We start from the raw sequence: 20,144 nt of genomic DNA on the forward strand, positions 1-20,144 counted from the left end.
TTATATATACATCATATATGATTATATATTTTAATTATGTATATTATTTATACCACTTTACATATACATCATATATGATTATATAATTATGTATATTATATATAGTATATATGCCACTTTATATATACATTATATATGATTATATATTATAATTACGTATATTATATATACTTGATATATACATCACATGATTATATATTATAATTATGTATATTATATATTATATATACATCATATATGATTATATATTATAATTATGTATATTATATATTATATATACACTACACATGATTGTATATTATAATTACGTAGATTATATATTATATCTATTTATATATACCATACATATATGTCAGCTTTACTGAGCTATTTCACAGGCCATGCCACTCACCATGGAAAGGGTGCAATTCAATGGTTTTGGTAGATGAGAGAGGTGTGCAGCCATCACCACGATCAATTTTAGGACGTTTCGCCGCCCCGATTACGTACGTTCTTGCATTCAACCAGCCAGCCACTCCCCGCCGCCGGCTGCGGGTGGTGACATGTCTGTTCCGGCGCGGGGTGCTCGGCGCCAAGACGGGAAAGGAGATGGGGCGGCGGAGGGGAGTGGGAGGCGCGGCGGCCCGCGGAGCCGGGGGTGCCCTTCGAGCGAAGACCCAAGGGAAGTGGAGCTGCGAAGCAAGACAGATGGGGAAACTGAGGCTCGGAGCGGCAGCGTGGCCTCCCTGGGGCTCTCTAGCAAGCAAGTGGCAGGGCTGGACCTGACTCGAGGTCTTGTGTGCTCCGAGCGCCCCGCCGGGAGGAAACCCCAACTCCGGACGGGGACGAGAAGGTGCTGTTTCTTAGGCACCTGCTGGGGGCCGGGTGCGGGGCTCAATTCCGAACACCCTCTCTGGGCTTTCTGAATTCCCTTCTCCGGGACTCAGTTGTCGCATCTGTAAAAAGGGACAACAATGCCGGCTTCTCGGGGATGTTCTGAGAATTCAGTGAGCTGACCCAGGTAAGGAGCTTAGAGCGCCGGGAAACGCTAGGGATCAATTCGGCCCCTAGTTCCTGAGCCCCCCGCGGTGTGTCAGGCACTGCGCGGGGGGGTGGGGTCCTGGGGCTCGCGCTCCTGTGCTGGAGACAGTCACTGAAGCAGAGAGCTGTGCACTATGAGGAGTGGTGATAAGAACGGTGCACAAAATAAAGCAGCCATCACGGATAGACGGTGCTGCATTGAACAGGGAGATCAGGGAGGGCTTCCCTGAGGAGGTGACTTGTGAGCAGACACCCAAAGGAGGGGACAGAGCGAGCCATTCCAATCCCTGGGGGAAGAGCGTTCCAGGCGGATGAAACAGCAAGTGCAAAGGTCCTGAGGTTGGAGGATTGTTGGTGTGTTAGAGGAACAGCAAGGAGGCTGGAGGGGGTGGTCGAAGGGGAGAGGGAGGGAGGTGAGGGCAGAGGGAACGGACAGAGGGCTTTGACCTTGACTTTGAGTGAAAGAGGAGCCAGGGTGGGTTGTGAGGAGTAGTTTCAAGTTCGTGAAAACTTGTTTTAAAATTATTATTATTAGTGCTGCTGCCGCCGTTATTGTTATTATTATTATTATTCCCGTGTTGAGAAGGGAGACACACGGGGAGTGGCCAATGCCCGAGGGGGAGGCGGAATTTGAACCCGAGACTGGGAGCGTCTCACGAAGGCGCCCTGACACTGCCCACCAGGGGGCGCCAGAGGCCGGGCGCCCGGTTTGGGGAGGGGGGGCGCCTCGTCCCGCCCCCCCCCCGCCCCTCCCGTCCCTCCTCCCCGCTCCGGGCCCCACCCGGCTCAGACGGCTCCGGACGCGCCGCGAGCACAGGCCGCTCCGGGGCGCCTCGGATCCCCGCGGGACCCCCACCGCCGCCCGCCCGGTCCACGTCTGCGCGCCCCCTCGGTGAGTGGCCCCCGACCGCAGCTGTCGCCTCCCAGCCCCCGCCCGCCGAGCGCCGCGCCTGCCCTGGCTCCAGATCGTTCCCCTGCTCGCCCAAGACCCTCAGTCCCCGCCCCCGCAGTGTGTAATGGTCTCCCCGCGTCCCCAGTCCCGCTGGAAACCTCCCTGTCTCCCCCTCTCCCCCAAACAGCCCCTTCCAGTCTGTAGCAGTGCCCCCCACTCTCCTCCTCCCTCCTAGTCCCCGCATTCCCCCATCCTCCCAGCCTGGGGAGATGCCCTCCTTGGGGGCTCTCCCACCACCGTCCCTTCCATCTCTGCCCCACGTGGTCCCTCCTCCTGCCCAAGAACACCTCTCTTGCCTCATCAACCCCATCCCCCGTCCAGCCACCCCCAAGCGTCCTCCCCGAGATGTCCCCCAGACCCCTCCCTGCCTGGGACGCCGCCCAGGGCCAACATGCCAGGCCCAGTTCACTGGCACTCCTTCCCTGCCTCATTTTCCCTTTTTTTAAAGTATCACTATGGTTTTTATGTATTTTCACATATTTGATTTGCAATTATTTTTGATGCTCAAATTGGTCCCTCTTTGGCCAGTGGGAGCCCCCCCCCCAGGGTCCTGTGTCCCCGTGACACGCCCCATCCATCTTTGAGCACTTCCCGCTGTCTGATCTAGGCTCCCTTGTCCTTTCCCTGCCCCAGCCCTGGATCAGCCATTTCTCCAGGAAGCCCCGGGTTCTGTCAGTGGAAAATGGTATTTAGAGACTCCAGTCGGACCAAAAGCTGGTTCTGTGAAAAGATCAGTAAAATGATGAGCATCGACTTAGACAGATTAAGGAAGGATAAAAAAAAAAAGAGCAAAAACAGAAATGCCTGATTTCAGGAATGAAAGAGGGGACATCACTACAGAGCCTACAGAGAATGAAAGGAGACGAAGGGGGCCTAGAGAACACAGTCTGGGCGCTGGGGGTGTTCCTCGCTGCTGGGCTGGTAATTGTTTCTCTCCCTAACTCCTTAGACCCAGGAGCGCAGGCCCTGAGGTCAGGGGGGCTGGAGTGCTTGCCTTGAGCACTTTCTAGCTTAGTGATCTTGGGCAAGTCATTGCTGAGCCTCCATTTCCGCGTCAGGAAGGTGGGGAGAACCATAGCCCCACCTTACAAGGTTGTTAATGAAGATTGAATGAGTTAGAGCCGTGTCTGGCATGCCGTGGTTGTACACGTTGAGTTATTATTGTGAACGCCCAAGGCCCCTCATGACCTGGGTACACCTGAGCAACTTCTCAGCCTCATTTCTTTTCTTTCCTTTTTTTTTTTTTTTGTGAGGAAGATCAGCCCTGAGCTAACATCTGATGCCAATCCTCCTCTTTTTTGCTGAGGAAGATTGGCCCTGGGCTAACATCCATGTCCATCTTCCTCCACTTTATATGGGACGCCGCCACAGCATGGCCTGACAAGCGGTGCATCAGTGCGCGCCTGGGATCTGAACTCGTGAACCCCGGGCCGCCGAAGCGGAGGGCGTGAACTTAACCGCTGCGCCACCGGGCTGGCCTCTCAGCCTCATTTCTTACCCCTCTCCTCGTGCCCCTGTGTCCAGCCACACCACCCTCTCTGCCTAATGCCCTTGTCATGCCCACTCTTCAGGGAGCAGCTCAAAAGTCAGCCCAGCCAGAGCTTTGCTGATCCTGTGGTCAGTTCATCGTGTCCCTCTCTGGTGCCCACGTGTCCACTGCCTGGCATTTCGCAGGCATCACTGGCTGCTTGGTACCCAGGTCCTCTCCTCACTGGGGGCTCTGAGTGGGTAGGGACTGGTCTCTGGCCTGTTTCTGGGTCCACAGCTCCCGACACACGGAGCGATTTCAGTGAAAATGTGTGAAATGATGGACGGAGGAAGGGAAGGCGAAACGAATGAAGGATTGAAGGCAGATATTCTCCCAGGCAGCTTCTGCCTCCTTGCCTAGGTCTTCCCCCATCGATCCCCATTCTTCAGGCATCCCACCGTTAATCTCTCTCTCCCTCCAGCTGGAATAATAGCCTTCTTCCTCCACGAACAATCGACTTCTGCCATTCCCATGAGTGCTCTCTGCTCCTCCCCCCTGCCCATTCCACCACCCTCCTCCTCCACCCCTGCCACCTTCCGGCTCCCTTCCTCCTCCTCCTCCTCCGCCAGGCAGTCCCCCATCAACACCCTCTCCTCCTCTTGCAGGCAGCTCCCCCCTTGCGCATCTCCCTCAGTGGCGAGCCCAGCAGGCAGCGTGCGGCCACCATGTTCAGCTGGCTGAAGCGGGGCGGGGCGCGGGGCCAGCAGCCCGAGGCCATCCGCACGGTGACCTCGGCCCTCAAGGAGCTGTACCGCACCAAGCTGCTGCCTCTGGAGGAGCACTACCGCTTCGGGGCCTTCCACTCGCCGGCCCTGGAGGACGCCGACTTTGACGGCAAGCCCATGGTGCTGGTGGCCGGCCAGTACAGCACGGGCAAGACCAGCTTCATCCAGTACCTGCTGGAGCAGGAGGTGCCCGGCTCCCGCGTGGGGCCCGAGCCCACCACCGACTGCTTCGTGGCCGTCATGCACGGCGAGACCGAGGGCACCGTGCCCGGCAACGCCCTCGTCGTGGACCCGGACAAGCCCTTCCGCAAACTCAACCCCTTCGGGAACACCTTCCTCAACAGGTGTGCAGCCCAGAGCGAGGGCGCATCTTCCTCTTGTCCCCGGCCTCCATCTCTGTCCCCTCCCCGCCTGTGTTTCTCTCCTTTTCAGCCCCAATTCTCTTCTCTCTACCTGATCCTTCCCTTTCCTGCCTCTGCTCTCCTGCCTTCTCTAGGGGAGCAGGCAAGCCAGTGGGCCAGCCTGCCTGGGTTCATCTCCTGTCTAGCTGGGTGGCCTTGGGCAAATGACTTAACCTCTCTGGGCCTCTCTTATCCTCATCTGGAAGATGGGGATACCCATAGTCCTCCCTCCATAGGCTTGTTGTGAGGACTAAATGAATACATATAAAGTGCGTAGAAGGGCATCTGGCACAAAGTAAGTGCTCAGTGAACGTCAGCTCTGATTTTTTATAGTTATTATTCTCTGTTGCCATCTTCCTTTTCTCTCTCAAGATTCTTTCCTTCTCTGTACCTGATTCACCTCTGTGCAGTCCTGGTGTCCCTTCTCGTGTGTCCTCTCCTCCTGCCCCTCCCTGCGCTGACCCCTGACCTTCCCTCCACCCCAGGTTCATGTGCGCCCAGCTCCCCAATCAGGTCCTGGAGAGCATCAGCATCATTGACACCCCGGGCATCCTGTCGGGCGCCAAGCAGAGAGTGAGTCGCGGTGAGTGAGGCCTGGCTCCCGGGTCCCAGGGAAGGGGGGCTAGGGGCCCCGACTCCTGGGGCTGGGGGAGGAGGGGCTGGGGGAGCAGGGGCTGGGGGCCTGGCCCCCCGGGTCTGAGGGAGGAGGGGCCCAGGTCTCCGCTAGGACTTGGGCCGAGTCGGCGGCCCTGAGCTGGCCGGGCGGCGGCAGGGAGCCGGGGAGGGCTGTGACTCCTCCATGCTGGCGCACGTCGAGGGTGGGGAGGCCTGAGGGTGAACACGTGTGCGCAGGCTGCCGCTGCGTGTCTGGGCGGGTGGAAGGACGGAGAAGCAGCGATCAAGAAGGACACCGAGTCAGAGACAGAGAGGGATTCGGGGGCCGAGGCAGCAAGATTCAGAGACACAGGAGCCCCCGAGAGGAGGCCGCGCCGGGGCGGGGAGGCCCTGCGAGCTCCATCCGCGCCTCAGCAGGGGCAGGGAGGGGGCGCTGGGCGGGGGCGAAGGCCGGGCCTGGAATCTATAAACAGCTGTGCAGGGGGAGCGGCGGGGGGTGGATTCCCGCGGGGCCCCAGCCCCGCCCCGCGTGGCCGCGGAGCCCGGGAACTGGGGCAAAGGGGGCGGCGGAGCGGGGCAGAGGGCAGCGGGGGCGGGGCGGCGGGGGCTCCGGTGTCCCTGGCCGCTGCCCAGCGGGCGCGCATCCCCCGGGAGAGGGGAGGCGGCTGCAGAAGCCCTCGGGGGGCGCGCTGCCAGCCCGCGGGGGAGGGGGAGGCGCGGCCCGCGAGTTCCTGGGGGGCTGGGCCTGGGAGAGCAGGCGGGAGCGGGTCTCCAAAGCAGGCGCCCCCGCCCGGCGCCCCAAAGGCTGTGTGGCGGGGGAGAGAGCAGACGGGGGGGTCTCCTTCCCTGGCTGGGGGGGGGGGGAAAGACGGGGAGAGCCTGTCCCTCTGTCTGTGTGGATTTGTGTGTGTACCTGCGCCTGCGATTGTGGCTGGGTGTGACCGTGTGTGGCTCTGAAGGACTGTGGGGGACTTCGTGGGATTGCCGTGCGACTGATTGTGGCTCTGGATGCAGTTGTGTCGTGAAATGTGTGCATGAGTGTGTGTGCGCAAGGGAATCTTTTGTGGAACTGTGATAACTTAGTGTGTCTCTGGGAAAGTGTATAATTGTGGGTGTGACCCTGAGGTTGTGTGTGTGTGTGTGTGTGTCAGGCTGTGCTTGAGGTCGTGCCTGTGTGTGATTCGGTGTGGCCGTGTAGGGCTGTATAGGACTGAGGGGAACTTGTTGGATTGTGTGTGAGTCCATGTCATTGTACTTCTGTATACAGTGTGTGCAAGTGAGAGTGTGTGTTATGTGCGTGCAAGAGTGTGTTTTCGTGGAACTGTGTGTGATTGTGTCTGTGTGAGTGCCTTTGGATCTGGAAGGGTGTGAAGGTTGTGTGTGTGTGATGGTGGGTGTGCAGGTTCCTTCTGTGCTTGTGCGTTCATGCTGGTGTCTGTTACTTTGTGCGGGGCTCACAGTATCTTTGTGATTGTGTGACCACGAATATCTGTGTAGAGCAAGGGTGTGTGTTGGAGTCTGCATCTTGTAGCCTGTGGCTGTGATTGTGTCCAGGTGTGTGTTACTGCCTGCAGGCCTATGTGTATGCACACGTGTGTGTGCATTGGAGGGATGTGTGGCTGCCTCTGCGTGGAATATCTGTGAACACACACCTGATTGTAGCAGAGTGCAGCCCTCTGGCGGGGTTCAAATCTGGGCTCTGCTACGTTTAAACTGTGGGACCTCTGGCAAGCCACATAACCGCTCTGTGCCTCAGTTTCCTCATCTGTAAAATGGGAAATAATAATAGTGTCAGCCTCATAGGTTGCCCTGAGAGTTAAAATTGAATGTCACACATGCAAAGCACTCACAACAGCGTGACACACGTGGGTGCTCCAGAAACGCTAATGATGACTGTTGGTCCTATGTGAGGGCCGCTGTGTGCTGAGGTCCTCTCTGCCACGTCTCCCATTCCACGCTGACTCAACCTCGGCCCTCCTGCCCGCCCCGCATGAGACACACTTTCCAGATCCCGGCCGGTGTGTGTGTTTGTGCAGATGTTGGGGAGGGAAGGGGCCCCAGCTGCCGTCCCTCCGGTGACTGGTCCTTCCTCCCCACGAACAATGTCACCCACCCCCACCCCGTCCAGTCCCCAGCGGCTGCAAGGAGCCGGCTTCCTTCTTGGCGGGATGGCCCCGGCACCAGCTCCCCAGCGGAGCGCAGAGGCCCAGGGGCTCCTGCTGTGTCTCCTCCTGCTGTGTCTCCTCCTGCCTGTGTGTCTTGAGTAAATCCTTTCACCTCTCTGTGCCTCAGTTTCCTCTTTTGGAACATGAGGGTCATAAAAGTGCCTGTCTCCCGGGGTTGCTTGGAAGATTTAATGAGTTAAGTCGGGGAGAACGTGAAGTGACATCAGGTGAATCACCAACGGCTCCCTGTTCTGCCAGTTAACATCCTCCAGGTCGTTGCTCTGTGTTCCCTCCTCCTCCGGGAAGACCTCCCTGACCCCCCAGCCTGGGCCAGGCGCCCACTCTGGGCTCCCCCAGCTCCCGGGGCTCCCCGACCCCAGCCTGATCACTCTGGGGCTGGCTCTGTGTCCCCAGTGGATTGTGAGCCCAGGAAGGGCAGGACTGGGGCTGCCTGAGCCACACTGTGTCCCCGGCACAGAGCAGGCAGCTCGAGGATGGCCCCTGAATGACCCACCCCCCCGCGTGCCTGGCAGGCATCTTGACTAATACTTCTTGAGCACTTACCACGTGCCCAGCACTGTTTTTTTCTTTCTTCAGCAGTTTTATTCAGATTTAATTCACATGCCTAAAGCTCACCCATTTTAAGCGTACAGTTCAGTGCCAGGCACTGTTTTAAGCCTTTATATATATTAGCCCATTTATATTCTTTGAATCTTCACAACAGTCCTATGAGGCAGGTCCTATCATGATTTCCATTTCACAGAAGAAACAGGTTCAGAGAGGTTACCTGCTTGCTTAAGGCCATACAGCTGATGGGGGCAGAGCCAGGATTCAAACCCAGGTCTTCCTGACTGCCAAGTCCAGGTGTCTCAGCCACTCCCTCTGCTCTCCCAAGCATCGCTTGTTGTTAAATGAACAAGCAAAAGACGGAACAGTGTGCATGAATGAGTGAAGGAGGAAATGAATGGAAGGAAAGGAAGGAAAGGAATGAATGAATGAACCCAGGAGTCAGCTTTGGGGATGGGTGCTCCATCAAGGCAAGGACCCTGTCTGTGTGTTCTCTGTGGTGTCCCCAGTGCCCAGGAGAGGCCTGGTACACAGAAGACTCTCAGTAAATATTTTTAAATAAAATTAAAATATTTAACACCTGCTGTGGCAAGAGCATAGCCAGGGCCAGCGTGGACACTCTTTTTGCTGGATTGTGGGGAGATCTGACAGGTCCTGGGGAGGGGCCAGGGAGATGGAGGCACTTGGGGAACTGGGGGGCTCCATAGAAACACAGGGAGACTGTTAGGATACACTTTGGCATTTTAACAACCTGTATGTGTGGACCAATGCACACCCAATGAATGAATGAAAATGGGGGTGGGAGTGGGTGATTGCCCCCTGTAGCCAGATGACTTGAGGGACTGGGGTCAGAGTGATGGAAATTCTGGGGGCAGGGCCAGAGCAATGAGATACATTTGTGGCCTCAGCTATTTCGCATAAACTGTGACTTTGTCAGTTAACAACCTGAACATCCGTACAGTCCCGTAGCAGTCCAAAGGAGTGGCTGCCTCCGAACGGCCGCAGGGTGGGGGGCTGACCTCTGCGCCTTGTGCCCGGTTTCCCCCTCCCCCAGGCTACGACTTCCCGGCCGTGCTGCGCTGGTTCGCGGAGCGCGTGGACCTCATCATCCTGCTCTTCGACGCGCACAAGCTGGAAATCTCCGACGAGTTCTCGGAGGCCATCGGCGCCCTGCGGGGCCACGAGGACAAGATCCGCGTGGTGCTCAACAAGGCCGACATGGTGGAGACGCAGCAGCTGATGCGCGTCTACGGGGCGCTCATGTGGGCGCTGGGCAAGGTGGTGGGCACGCCGGAGGTGCTGCGCGTCTACATCGGCTCCTTCTGGGCCCAGCCGCTCCTCGTGCCCGACAACCGGCGCCTCTTCGAGCTGGAGGAGCAGGACCTCTTCCGCGACATCCAGGGCCTGCCGCGCCACGCCGCGCTGCGCAAGCTCAACGACCTGGTGAAGAGGGCGCGGCTGGTGCGGGTGAGCGGCGGGCCGGGGCCGTGGTGCTGACGGCCAGTGGGGATGGGGGGTGGGGGGTGGGCCAGCGGGGATGGGGGGATGGGCGAGCAGGGATGGGGGATGGGGGTGGGCCAGAGGGGATGGGGGATGGGGGAGCGGGGATGGGGGATGGGCGAGCGGGGATGGGGGGTGGGGGGGGTGGGGGATGGGGGAGCGGGGATGGGGGGTGGGGGGGGTGGGGGATGGGGGAGCGGGGATGGGCCAGAGGGGATGGGGGATGGGGGAGCGGGGATGGGGGATGGGCGAGCGGGGATGGGGGATGGGGGGGTGGGCATGGGGGGTGGGGGATGGGCGAGCGGGGGTGGGGGGGGTGGGGGATGGGGGAGTGGGGATGGGCCAGAGGGGATGGGGGATGGGGGAGTGGGGATGGGCCAGAGGGGATGGGGGATGGGTGAACGGGGATGGGGGATGGGCGAGCAGGGATGGGCAGGCGGGGATGGGGGATGGGCGAGCAGGGATGGGGGATGGGGGTGGGCCAGAGGGGATGGGGGATGGGGGAGCGGGGATGGGGGGTGGGGGATGGGGGGTGGGCATGGGGGGTGGGGGATGGGCGAGCGGGGGTGGGGGTGGGGGATGGGGGAGCGGGGATGGGCCAGAGGGGATGGGGGATGGGTGAACGGGGATGGGGGATGGGCGAGCAGGGATGGGCAGGCGGGGATGGGGGATGGGCGAGCGGGGATGGGGGTGGGGGATGGGCGAGCGGGGATGGGGGATGGGCAATCGGGGATGGGCCAGAGGGGATGGGGGATGGGCGAGCAGGGATGGGCCAGAGGGGATGGGGGATGGGCGAGCGGGGGTGGGGGGTGGGTGAGCCGGGATGGGGGGGCGGGCGATGGTAGGGGGGTCGCTGAGGCAGGGGCAGCTCTTGCCTCTCCTCCGATCCTCCTCTACTTGGCTGCTAGTCACTGACTTACGAGCTCTCTGATGAGTTGGTTTTCTAACTAGAGAGTTCTCCAGGCTGGGTCATTCTGGCCCAGAGTGGAGTGAGGGAGGCAGCACTGCCTGGAGAAGGATTCCTCTACCGTGGCATTTTCGTCTTTCTCTCTGCCTCTATTTCCGTGTCTTCCTGTCTCTTCTCTGTCCTATTCTTCCTTCATTCATCTACCATCAGTCAGATTGTGTCACCTCCCACCTCTGCTCACAACTTGCCCCAGATTCCCATCTCACCCAGCAAAAACCAAGCTCTCCCTGATGTCCACAGTCGCCCCTTCCACCCTCACTCTCCACTCCGCTTTTCCTCTGGTCCTCATCTTCCACTCACTTCCCATCATCCATTGCACTTCACACTCGCCTCCACATTCCTACCTCAGGGCCTTTGCACTTACTGTTTTGTCTTCCTGGAAACCTCCCGCTCCTCACCCCACTCCCACCTGGCTATCCATGTGGCTCACTCGTCACCTCCTTCAGGTCTTTACTCCAATGTCACCTCTCAGGAAGGCCCTGCCTTCCCTTTTTATGACTATAACTCCCCCCATATGAGTCCTGCTTTATCCCTCTGTAGTTTTCTTCCTGGCGTGCATTACCGCCTGGCCTTGTGTTACCCGTTCATTGCATTTCTCTGTTTACTGTCTCCACGGAGTTGAAGCTCCACAGATTCAGGGATCTTTGTTTAAATTTGTTCACTGCTGTATTCCTAGCGCCTGGCACAGAGTTGGTGCTCAGTAAATATTTATTGAACAAATGACATGGAACAAACACTCGCATTTGACAAAGTCTCTGTGCCTGGTGTGCTGGGGACACAGCAGTGACCAGGGGCAGTCCAGGGGAAGGGATGGACCCATCCCCGGTGATGACCCAGCATGGCCAGGGCTGGGACTGGGGAGCCCAGGGGAAATCAGGGGGGGCTTTTTGGAGGAGAGGGCATCTGAGCTGCAAATCGGAGGATGAGCAGGATGAGGAGGGGAAGGGATTCTAGACAGTGGGACCAGCAAGTGTGTGGACTGGAGGTGAGAAATGGCCAGTTCAAGGAAGAGGGAAAATGTCAGTGTTGAACCCAGTGTAGACAGTGTGAGTAACTGACTCGGAGACTGGGGAGGTGGCTGGGAGGCAGACCACCCAGGGCTGTGGCCAGGAACCTGCGCTTTGTCCCGAGGGCACTGGGGAGCCCTGGAAGGGTTCAGAGCAGGGGAGGGACGGGGTCCAACTCCAGCTGCCTTCGGGAGCATGGATTCAAGGGCGAAAGTGAGTGAGACTGGGGCCGGAGACGAGGGAGGAGGCTGGGGCCCGAGGAGCAAGGAGGAACCTGGATCAGGACGGGGCCTTGGGGAGGGGGAGGAGAGCACTGGTTTGAGAGCGATTTTGGAGGCCGAATGGAACATTCATAGTGGAGGCTGCCAGGGTGGAGGTGGGGCAGGAAGCCGGGCAGGCAGGGAGGCGAGGAGGTTATGGGGGGTGCAGGAGCCTGAGGTGTTGGTTTAAGGAGCCTGGAGAGGGGGTGAGTCAGAGCCCCCACTCCCACCCCAGGAATCCTCCTGGGGAGGGAGCGGCCCAGTGTGCACTGCTCCTGAGGCCTTCGAATCCACCTTTCTCTCCTCTGCCAGGCTCTGCTCTGTCTGTCTGTCTGTCTGTCTGTCTCCTCGTTTCTATCTCCTCGTTTTCTCTCTATTCTTTGCCTAACTTACTCCCCCCCCCCCCCCCCCCCCGTCTCTCCATCTCTCCCTCTCCCTCTCTCCGTGTCTCTCCCTTTCTCTCTCTCTCTCTTCCTCCCTGCCTCTCTCAGTCTCCCGCTGGTTCCCCCTCGTCCCCACGGACCCCCGTCCCCCAAGTCCCTTTTCGGGGAAGCGGTGGGCTGCGGGACCGAGGGGCGGGGTCGGCCCGGACACCTGGTGCTCCCCACTCCCCCCCGCCGGCTAGGAGGCGGCTCCGGAAACCCGGACAAACCCCGGAGCCCGGGACCCGCGCCCCGGCCCGGCCCGGCCCGCCCTCCCACCTTATCTCTTCCTGGCACCTTCCCCCGTTTCCTCTCTGGAAAAGCCATCAGCGCCCTCCGCCTCCCCTCCTCTGGTACCCGGGGAGCCGCCTAGGCCCCGCCCAGGCCCCGCCCCCTCGCCTCATTGGCCCGCTCTCGCCGGCCCCGCCCACCGGCCTGGCCACACCCCCGCCCTGATTGGCGCCTCAGACCCACAGACCCCTCCTTCCCCGTCTTCAGCAGATCCATCCTTGGCTCCCCAGTGCCCCTCAGGACGCAGGGTGCGCTGTGACCAAGCCTCGCTGCCCCTCCCCTGCCCCGAGGCTACCCTGAGGTGGCTCAGTGACATTCAGTCAACAGACTGTTACTGAGCGCCTACAGCGTGCTCCGGCACTGTTTTAGGCCTTGGGGATATAGCAAGGAACAAGCCAGATAAAAGTTCTTTTCTTGTAGAATTCTTTGTTAATGGGGGATTTTAAATTAATCTATAATATTATATCGTATATGATAAGAATTATGAAGAAAAATGAAGCAGAAGAAAGAGAGACTGGTGAGGGACTATTTTAGGGGCATCAAGGCAGGTCTCCTGGAGGAGGCAGTATTTGTGCAGAGACCTGAAGGAGAGGAGGGGGTGGGCTGAGTGGAGATCTGGGGGAAGACCATATCAGGCAGAGGGGACAGCAGGTGCAAAGGCCCTGAGGCAGGAATGTGCCTGATGTGTTTGAACAAGGAGCCCAGGGTGGCTGGAGGAGATGAGGATTCAGAACTGGCCATGGGCCACCAGAATTTTTAGCATTCTAAACTTATGATTCACTAAACAAGTGTTTTGAACTGAACATTTAAGACTATCTCATGGCAAAGCATTCATGCTCCATCACATGCTCTCCCTCTCACCCCTGACCTCACGGGCTCTCAGGTTCTCTGCCCTGGAGGCAGCCCCCTTGAGTAGTTTCTTGTATCTTTTTCTAGATTTATTCTATTTTTATTAAAGCATATACATTTAATTATTGAGCTTCCTGTTTAAAAATAGGACATACGAATGCTCATTATTCAGCCTTCCTTGTTTGTTTTCTGATAACTTGTGAGACTGTGGCTTCAGGGGCTCCCAAGTTCATTGGTTTATTCCATAAATATGTCTTGAGTGCTTTCTGGGCACATTGTGCTGGCGCTGGGGACAGAAGGAATAGATATGGTCCTAGCCCTCCTGGAGCTCACATTCTAACGGAAGGAGACAGAATAAGGAAACCAACAGATAAATAAAATAGTGGTGAATTGCAATAGATGTTGTGAATGAAACAACAAAGGTAGAGATAGAAAGTAAGTGGATAGTGGTGGTTGGGGCACTGCCTCCCGTCGGCTGGCCTCTCTGAGGATGTGACATCAGAAGGAAACTGAGGGAGCCAGCTGTGGGGAGCCTAGGGCGGAGTTCCAGGGAGCGAGTGGCCTGTGCAAAGGCCCTGAGGTGGAAAAGAGGTTAGCGTGCTGGTAAAACAAGGAAGGTAGGTGAAGAGGCTGGAGGGGAGATAAGGTCGGATGCAGCAGCAGGATCCGAATTAGGTAGAGCTGTGCTCAGACTGTTCCGTCTCAGCACCTCATTACACTCACAAATTATTGAGGACCCCAAAGAGTTTGTATGTCCATGGATTAAATCTGCCGATATTGACCATATTAGAAGTCAAAACTGAGAAAACATTTAATATTTATCTCATAATATTAAGTAACCAACAATAATTATGTAATTAAGTAGCAACTTATATATTATAAATGTTATCAGTAAGTTATTGATAATGTTAATTTACGTTAATATTGATAATAATTAATATTATAAGATCATTTAAAATAATAATGAACCTATTACATGTTAATCTAAGTCACATACGTTTAATGGAAATTAACTATTTTCCAAACAGACACAAAAAAATTAGAGAGGACAGTGGCCCTGTTTTATAGTTTTGCAAATCTTTCTAATGTCTGGCTTCCGAGGAGACGTGAATTCTCACATCTGCTCCTGCATTCAGTTAGTTGCAGGATCACACATCTTGGAGCCTTTACAAACCCCACTGTCCACTCTGGAAGACACGAGAGTAAAGAAGATCGTGCCTTAATATTATTATTAAAATAGTTTTGACTGTGCAAACATCTGAAAGGGTCTTGGGGAACCCCTGGGGGGGTTCTCCGGACCACACTTTGAGAACTGCTGCTGTCAGGCCTTGTGGGCTGTAGTAGGAATTTTGAGCTTGGATAAGAAGCAAATCGAGACTTGGGAGCAGTGTCTCGTGTGGTTTGGTGCTTGTTCCTAAAAAAAAAAAAGGGCAAGAGGAGAAGCCAGGAGGCCACTGGGGTGACTGGTGTGTCCCCCCAGGCAAGAGATGGTGATGGCCGGGACGAGGGTGGTGGCCACTGAGGTGGAGAGACATGAAAAAGTCAGGGAGAGATTTAGGAGGCAAAAAGAAAAGGCCTCGCTGAGGGATGGGACGTGGCTACGGAGGAGTGAGAAGAATCCATTCGGGAATGATTTCCAGGTTTCTGGCCTCTCCTGGGTGGGGAGGCGGGTACCGTGTGTTTCCTGAGATGGGCACAGCTGAGAGCGACACGGCTCTGGGGGCTGGGCCCGGATTCCACCAAGGGCGTCGGAAGGAGCTGTCTAGGAATGTGGACGAGGCAGTTGGCTCTGAGGCTTGAGCTCCAGGGAGAGGCCCAGGCCGGTATGTAGATTCGGAGTGGACTGATGGAGGGGTGTGGAAACCGCAGGAGGGGCTGAGATTGCGTAGAAGAGAGGAGGAGCCCTTCTACCCCTGGCAGCAGCGGCAGCAGCTCACCTGTAACTGTTAGAAATGCAAATTCCCTGGGCCGGCCCGTGGCTTAGCGGTTAAGTGCGCACACTCCGCTACTGGCGGCCCGGGTTCGGATCCCGGGCGCGTACTGACGCACCGCTTGTCCGGCCATGCTGAGGCCGCGTCCCACATACAGCAACTAGAAGGATGTGCAGCTATGACATACAACTATCTACTGGGGCTTTGGGGGAAAAATAAATAAATAAAATTATTTAAAAAAAAAAGAAATGCAAATTCCCAGGCCCCACCCGGGATCAAGTGAATCAGAAACTCTGGGCGAGGGCCTGGCACCCTGTGTTTTCCGTGAGCCCCCGGGGCGACTGGGACGCAGGCTCAGGCTCGGACTCCTCCCGCAGGTGCACACCTACATCATCAGCTACCTGAAGAAGGAGATGCCCTCCGTGTTTGGGAAAGAGAACAAGAAGAAGCAACTCATTCTCAAGCTGCCCGTCATCTTCGCGAAGATCCAGCTGGAGCATCACATATCTCCTGGCGACTTTCCTGACTGCCAGAAGATGCAGGTGGGGGGCCTCCCAGGAGGGAGGGGGGGAGGGGGGAGGGGAAGGTCGGCTTCTGTGGGCTCCAGGATGGGGCCTCAAAGAGTGGAGGGAGGGATGGCAGGTTCTGGAAAGCACCTCCTGCAAATGGTTATGTAGGAGCATGGTTTTATGAGTTAGGCTAAGGGAGTGAAGACAAAACCCCAAATAACTGTGAGTTAATTAAGATAAAGGTTTATTTCTCTCCTTTGTAAAGCCCCAGAAGGTAGTCCAGGGCTGGTTTGGTGTTCTACAGAACCAGGGACCCTTCTGTCTTATTTCTCCTCCATGCCTGGCCTCTAGCCCCGAGCATGCCTCATGGTACAAAATGGCTGTGGAAGCTCCAGCCACTGTGTCTGCATTCCAGCCAGCAAGAAGGGAGGGGAAGGGAGGAGGGGAAGCTAAGGGGACCCTCTCTTTAAGGGCAGTTTCTAGAACAGTGCTGTCTAATAGTACTTTCTATGTGATGGCAGTGTCCTATGCTGTGCTGTCCAATATGGAAGCCACTAGCCACATTAAAGCTGCAATTTTAGGTTTTATTTAATTTTAACTAATTTACATTTAAATAACCACGTGTGGCTATTGTATTGAACAGGGCAGTTCTAGAGTTGCTCATGTAACTTGTACTGACATCCAATTGGCCAGAACTTAGTCACATGGGCACAACTGGCTGCAAGGGATGCTGGGAAATGTAGTCTTTCCTCTAGGTAGCCAGGTAATGTTCTGGGATTCCAGTATTGAGGAAGAGGGTACAAAAATAGATATCGGGTGGGGCCGGCCCGGTGGCACAAGCGGTTAAGTGCGTGTGCTCCGTTGCGGTGGCCAGGGGTTTGCAGGTTCTGATCCCGGGCGCGCTCGGATGCACCGCTTGTCAGGCCATGCTGTGGTGGCGTCCCATACAAAGTGGAGGAAGATGGGCACGGATGTTAGCCCAGGGCCAGTCTTCCTCAGCAAAAAGAGGAGGATTGGCATGGATGTTAGCTCAGGGCTGATCTTCCTCACAAAAAAAAAAAAAAAGATATCGGGGGACCCCTGGGAGGCTCCTTGCATGTCTAGGCCTCGGAATAACCAGTGTCAGGGAAAGCGTTGGGTCTGGTGTGGTGGCATGGGATAAATGAGGAGCTACTGGAGGTGGGCAGGGCAGGAGTGACCACATGACCATGGGGACAGAGGTCCAGGCTCAGGAAGCAGGGACTGGCCCCCCGGCCTGGGCTGAGCCTCTGTTCTGAGATTGCATTACGCTGATCTTGAAGCCTGTGACCTTGGGGTTTGAGATGTTTCCAGCGCGAGACTCTGCGGAATTATAGAGTGAATTTCGCCTCGGCCACTTATGAGCCCCGTGAGCCTGGGCAAGTCCCCTGCCTTTTCTGAGCCTCAGTTTCTTGAGCTGGAGAATGGGCATCTGATAGTACCTACCTATTGCCCGGGTGTTGAATCAGCTAGTCTTTGCAGCCCCAGGGTCTGGCACAGAGTTTGGTCCAGGTCAAGATTTCTCAGCCTCAGCACTACTGACACATGGGGCCAGATCCTTCGTTGTGGGGGCTGTCCTGTGCATTGCGGGGTGTTTAGCAGCATGCCTGGCTTCTACCCACTAGATGCCGGTAGCACCCCCCAGCTGCGACAATCAAAAATTGCCAGCTGTCCTCTGGCTGGGGGCGCAACAGCACCCCTGGTGGAGAACCGCTGGGCTAGATAAATGGCAGCTGTTAATATCACGTGGACGTGAGGCCTTTATCCAGATGAATTCATTTAGCCTTCCCCACCCCCTCACATGAGGGGAGTGCTGATGTTATCAACCCGTTTTACAAATGTGGAAACAGGCCCAGAGAGGTGAAGTCACTTCCCTGAGGACACACAGCTCCTACGTGGCAGAATTGGGTGGGAACCCGGGCAGCCTGGCCCTGGAATCCTCCTTGCTCTTCACCGTCACACCCCCGGCCCCTTTATGTCCCCATCAGCGGATCCCTCTGCCTTGGCTCTGGAAATTAACGTGGTGCCATGAAACGGGTCAGTCTTGGCTGCGACTCTCCCAGCGCTGGCGACTTAGAGCTGCCTGTGTGAGAGGCAGCGAGACCACACACCCAGCCCCACAGCTGCGCTAGCGCCAGACAACTTCTCGGTGTGGGGGGGTGGTGGTTACCAGGACCTCCTAACGATCTGGCCGACCCAAACCTAACCTCCAAATTTGGCAGCGGGCCACTTAGCCGTTTCTGTGTAATGGGGTAACAGAGCTAACAGAATGGCGGGAATTAAATTTTCTTAACTTGGGTGATAGTGGGGGTGCTGGCTGGGCGAGTGGGGGTCCTGTAGAGGGCGGGCAGGGCTGAGGGCCAGTGGGGTGCTCTGGTAAAGCTGTGGCTGATGTCACCATACTGACATCCTCGTCCACCAGCTGGGAAAGGGCTGCGGCTCTGTGTCATCAGAGGGCCCCCAATGATTCTGGGGGCCCGCCCGGCCCGGTGGGGGGCCCTGCCACCGGAGCTGCCCAAGTGTCCCGGTGGCAGGTTCTCGGGGATGGCGCCCCCTGACCTCTCGGCGCCCCTGTCTCCTCCCCGCCCCCGTAGGAGCTGCTGATGGCTCACGACTTCACCAAGTTCCACTCGCTCAAGCCGAGGCTGCTGGAGGCGCTGGATGAGATGCTGACACACGACATCGCCAAGCTCATGCCTCTCCTGCGCCAGGAGGAGCTGGAGAGCACCGAGGTGGGCGTGCAGGGCGGCGCCTTCGAGGGCACCCACATGGGCCCGTTCGTGGAGCGGGGGCCCGACGAGGCCCTGGAGGACGGTGAGGAGGGCTCAGATGACGAGGCCGAGTGGGTGGTGACCAAGGACAAGTCCAAATACGACGAGATCTTCTACAACCTGGCGCCGGCCGACGGCAAGCTGAGCGGCACCAAGGCCAAGACCTGGATGGTGGGGACCAAGCTCCCCAACTCGGTGCTGGGGCGCATCTGGAAGTTGAGTGACGTCGACCGGGATGGCATGCTGGACGACGAGGAGTTCGCCCTGGCCAGCCACCTCATCGAGGCCAAGCTGGAGGGCCACGGGCTGCCCACCAACCTGCCGCGCCGCCTCGTGCCGCCCTCCAAACGCCGCCACAAGGGCTCCGCCGAGTGAGCCAGCCGCCGCCTGCTGGCCCTCCCTCCCACTCGCCTTGCTGTGGCTCCCCAGCTCCGGTCTGCTGCACGCACACCCCACCCGGCCCACACACACCCTGCCTGCCCACCCTCCCGGCTGTAAGGACGGGGGTCTCTCTAGCCACCCCCCACGGCCAGACAGTGGGGACCAGGCTTCTCTGCCCGCCTTTCACACCTCCACCTGCACGGACGCTTAGGCACATCATGCCGACGCTGACACATACACAGGCGTCCATCCATCCATCCATTCAAGTATTTATTGAACACCTACTGTGTTTCGATGTTCGGGGCTCATTCTGGGCACTGGGATTACAGCAGAGAGCACAACAGACACAGAGATCTGCCCTCACGGAGCTGACGTTCTCAGGAGAGAACAGCTACACAACCACACACACACACACACACACCCAGCCCTAACCAGTCTGAGCCCCGATTCTGGGCAGGACCCCTCGCCTCTCCCGTGAGCAGCCACTGGGCTGAAATGACTGACAGGTCCCCTTGCCCCACTCCCTCCTGCCCAGCCAGGCAAGGACCCCCCCACCCCATCATGTCCTCGGGCCTCCTTGGGACCACCGGGGGCTCAGAGGGGAGACACAACCTCCTACTTCCACAGAGGGAGCCCCCCCCCCGCCCCCACAGCCTCTCCCCCTAGTTCTGGCCATACCCTTTTTTTTAATAAGCATCCTTAGCAGACAGAAAAGCCCTTTCGATCCTTGTTCCTCTGACTGTGCCCACTTTGAGGTATTTCTGTCTGCCCACCTGCCCTGGATTGAGAGCCCAGCCAGCCCCCCAGGCTCCCCGCAGCTGGTGGTCTGAATTTTAGACTGCTGGGCACAGCCTCTGTCCCCCATCAGGCCATACTGAAGCGGAGCTCCTCCTAGATATAAAGGCCCGGGCTTTATTTCAGTCTCCTTTCCAGGGCTGTCGTGGGGGGAGGCGCTCTTGGTGCTACAGCCCTCCCCCTTCCCTAAAGGGACCTCTCACCCCCGCCCCCCTTTCTTCTGCCTTCACCACATGTTAGTGCTTGACCCTGGTGGGGACCCGTGGGAGAGATGGGGAACAGGGAAAGAGGTGGGGACGATGCCCCCTCCAGGGTGCTCGCCGGGGTTCCCACGCCCACGTCACCCCACCCCATGCCTGGGAGGGGCCTGTGAAAGGAACAGCGTCCCCAGAGAGCGAATAAAGCCGAGGCTGCTTTCCTTGTGGGAGTCGGGCTGTCTTGGGATGGGCTGGGGGTGGGGATCGCTCTCC

At 57.5% G+C, this 20,144-nt stretch overlaps 1 protein-coding gene across 3 annotated transcripts; it reads left to right on the forward strand.

The window, feature by feature from the left end:
- The first annotated feature begins 622 nt into the window (after positions 1–622).
- EHD2 (EH domain containing 2) lies at positions 623–19,117 on the forward strand. 3 transcript variants are annotated; one of them, XM_058529714.1, is made up of 6 exons: positions 623–1,000; positions 4,106–4,569; positions 5,112–5,209; positions 9,028–9,440; positions 15,578–15,742; positions 18,322–19,117. In XM_058529714.1, the coding sequence occupies exons 2-6, from the start codon at positions 4,166–4,168 to the stop codon at positions 18,871–18,873; spliced, it is 1,632 nt and encodes a 543-aa protein (XP_058385697.1). In that variant the 5' UTR covers positions 623–1,000; positions 4,106–4,165; the 3' UTR covers positions 18,874–19,117. The 3 variants fall into 3 exon arrangements, with proteins under 3 accessions (XP_058385697.1, XP_058385699.1, XP_058385698.1); XM_058529716.1 differs by having other exon boundaries at positions 752–832; XM_058529715.1 differs by lacking the exon at positions 623–1,000 and adding an exon at positions 1,828–1,912.
- Positions 19,118–20,144: the final 1,027 nt, after the last annotated feature.

This window comes from Diceros bicornis, chromosome 34 (genome assembly GCF_020826845.1).
Source record: "Diceros bicornis minor isolate mBicDic1 chromosome 34, mDicBic1.mat.cur, whole genome shotgun sequence".
Classification (NCBI taxonomy): domain Eukaryota; kingdom Metazoa; phylum Chordata; class Mammalia; order Perissodactyla; family Rhinocerotidae; genus Diceros; species Diceros bicornis.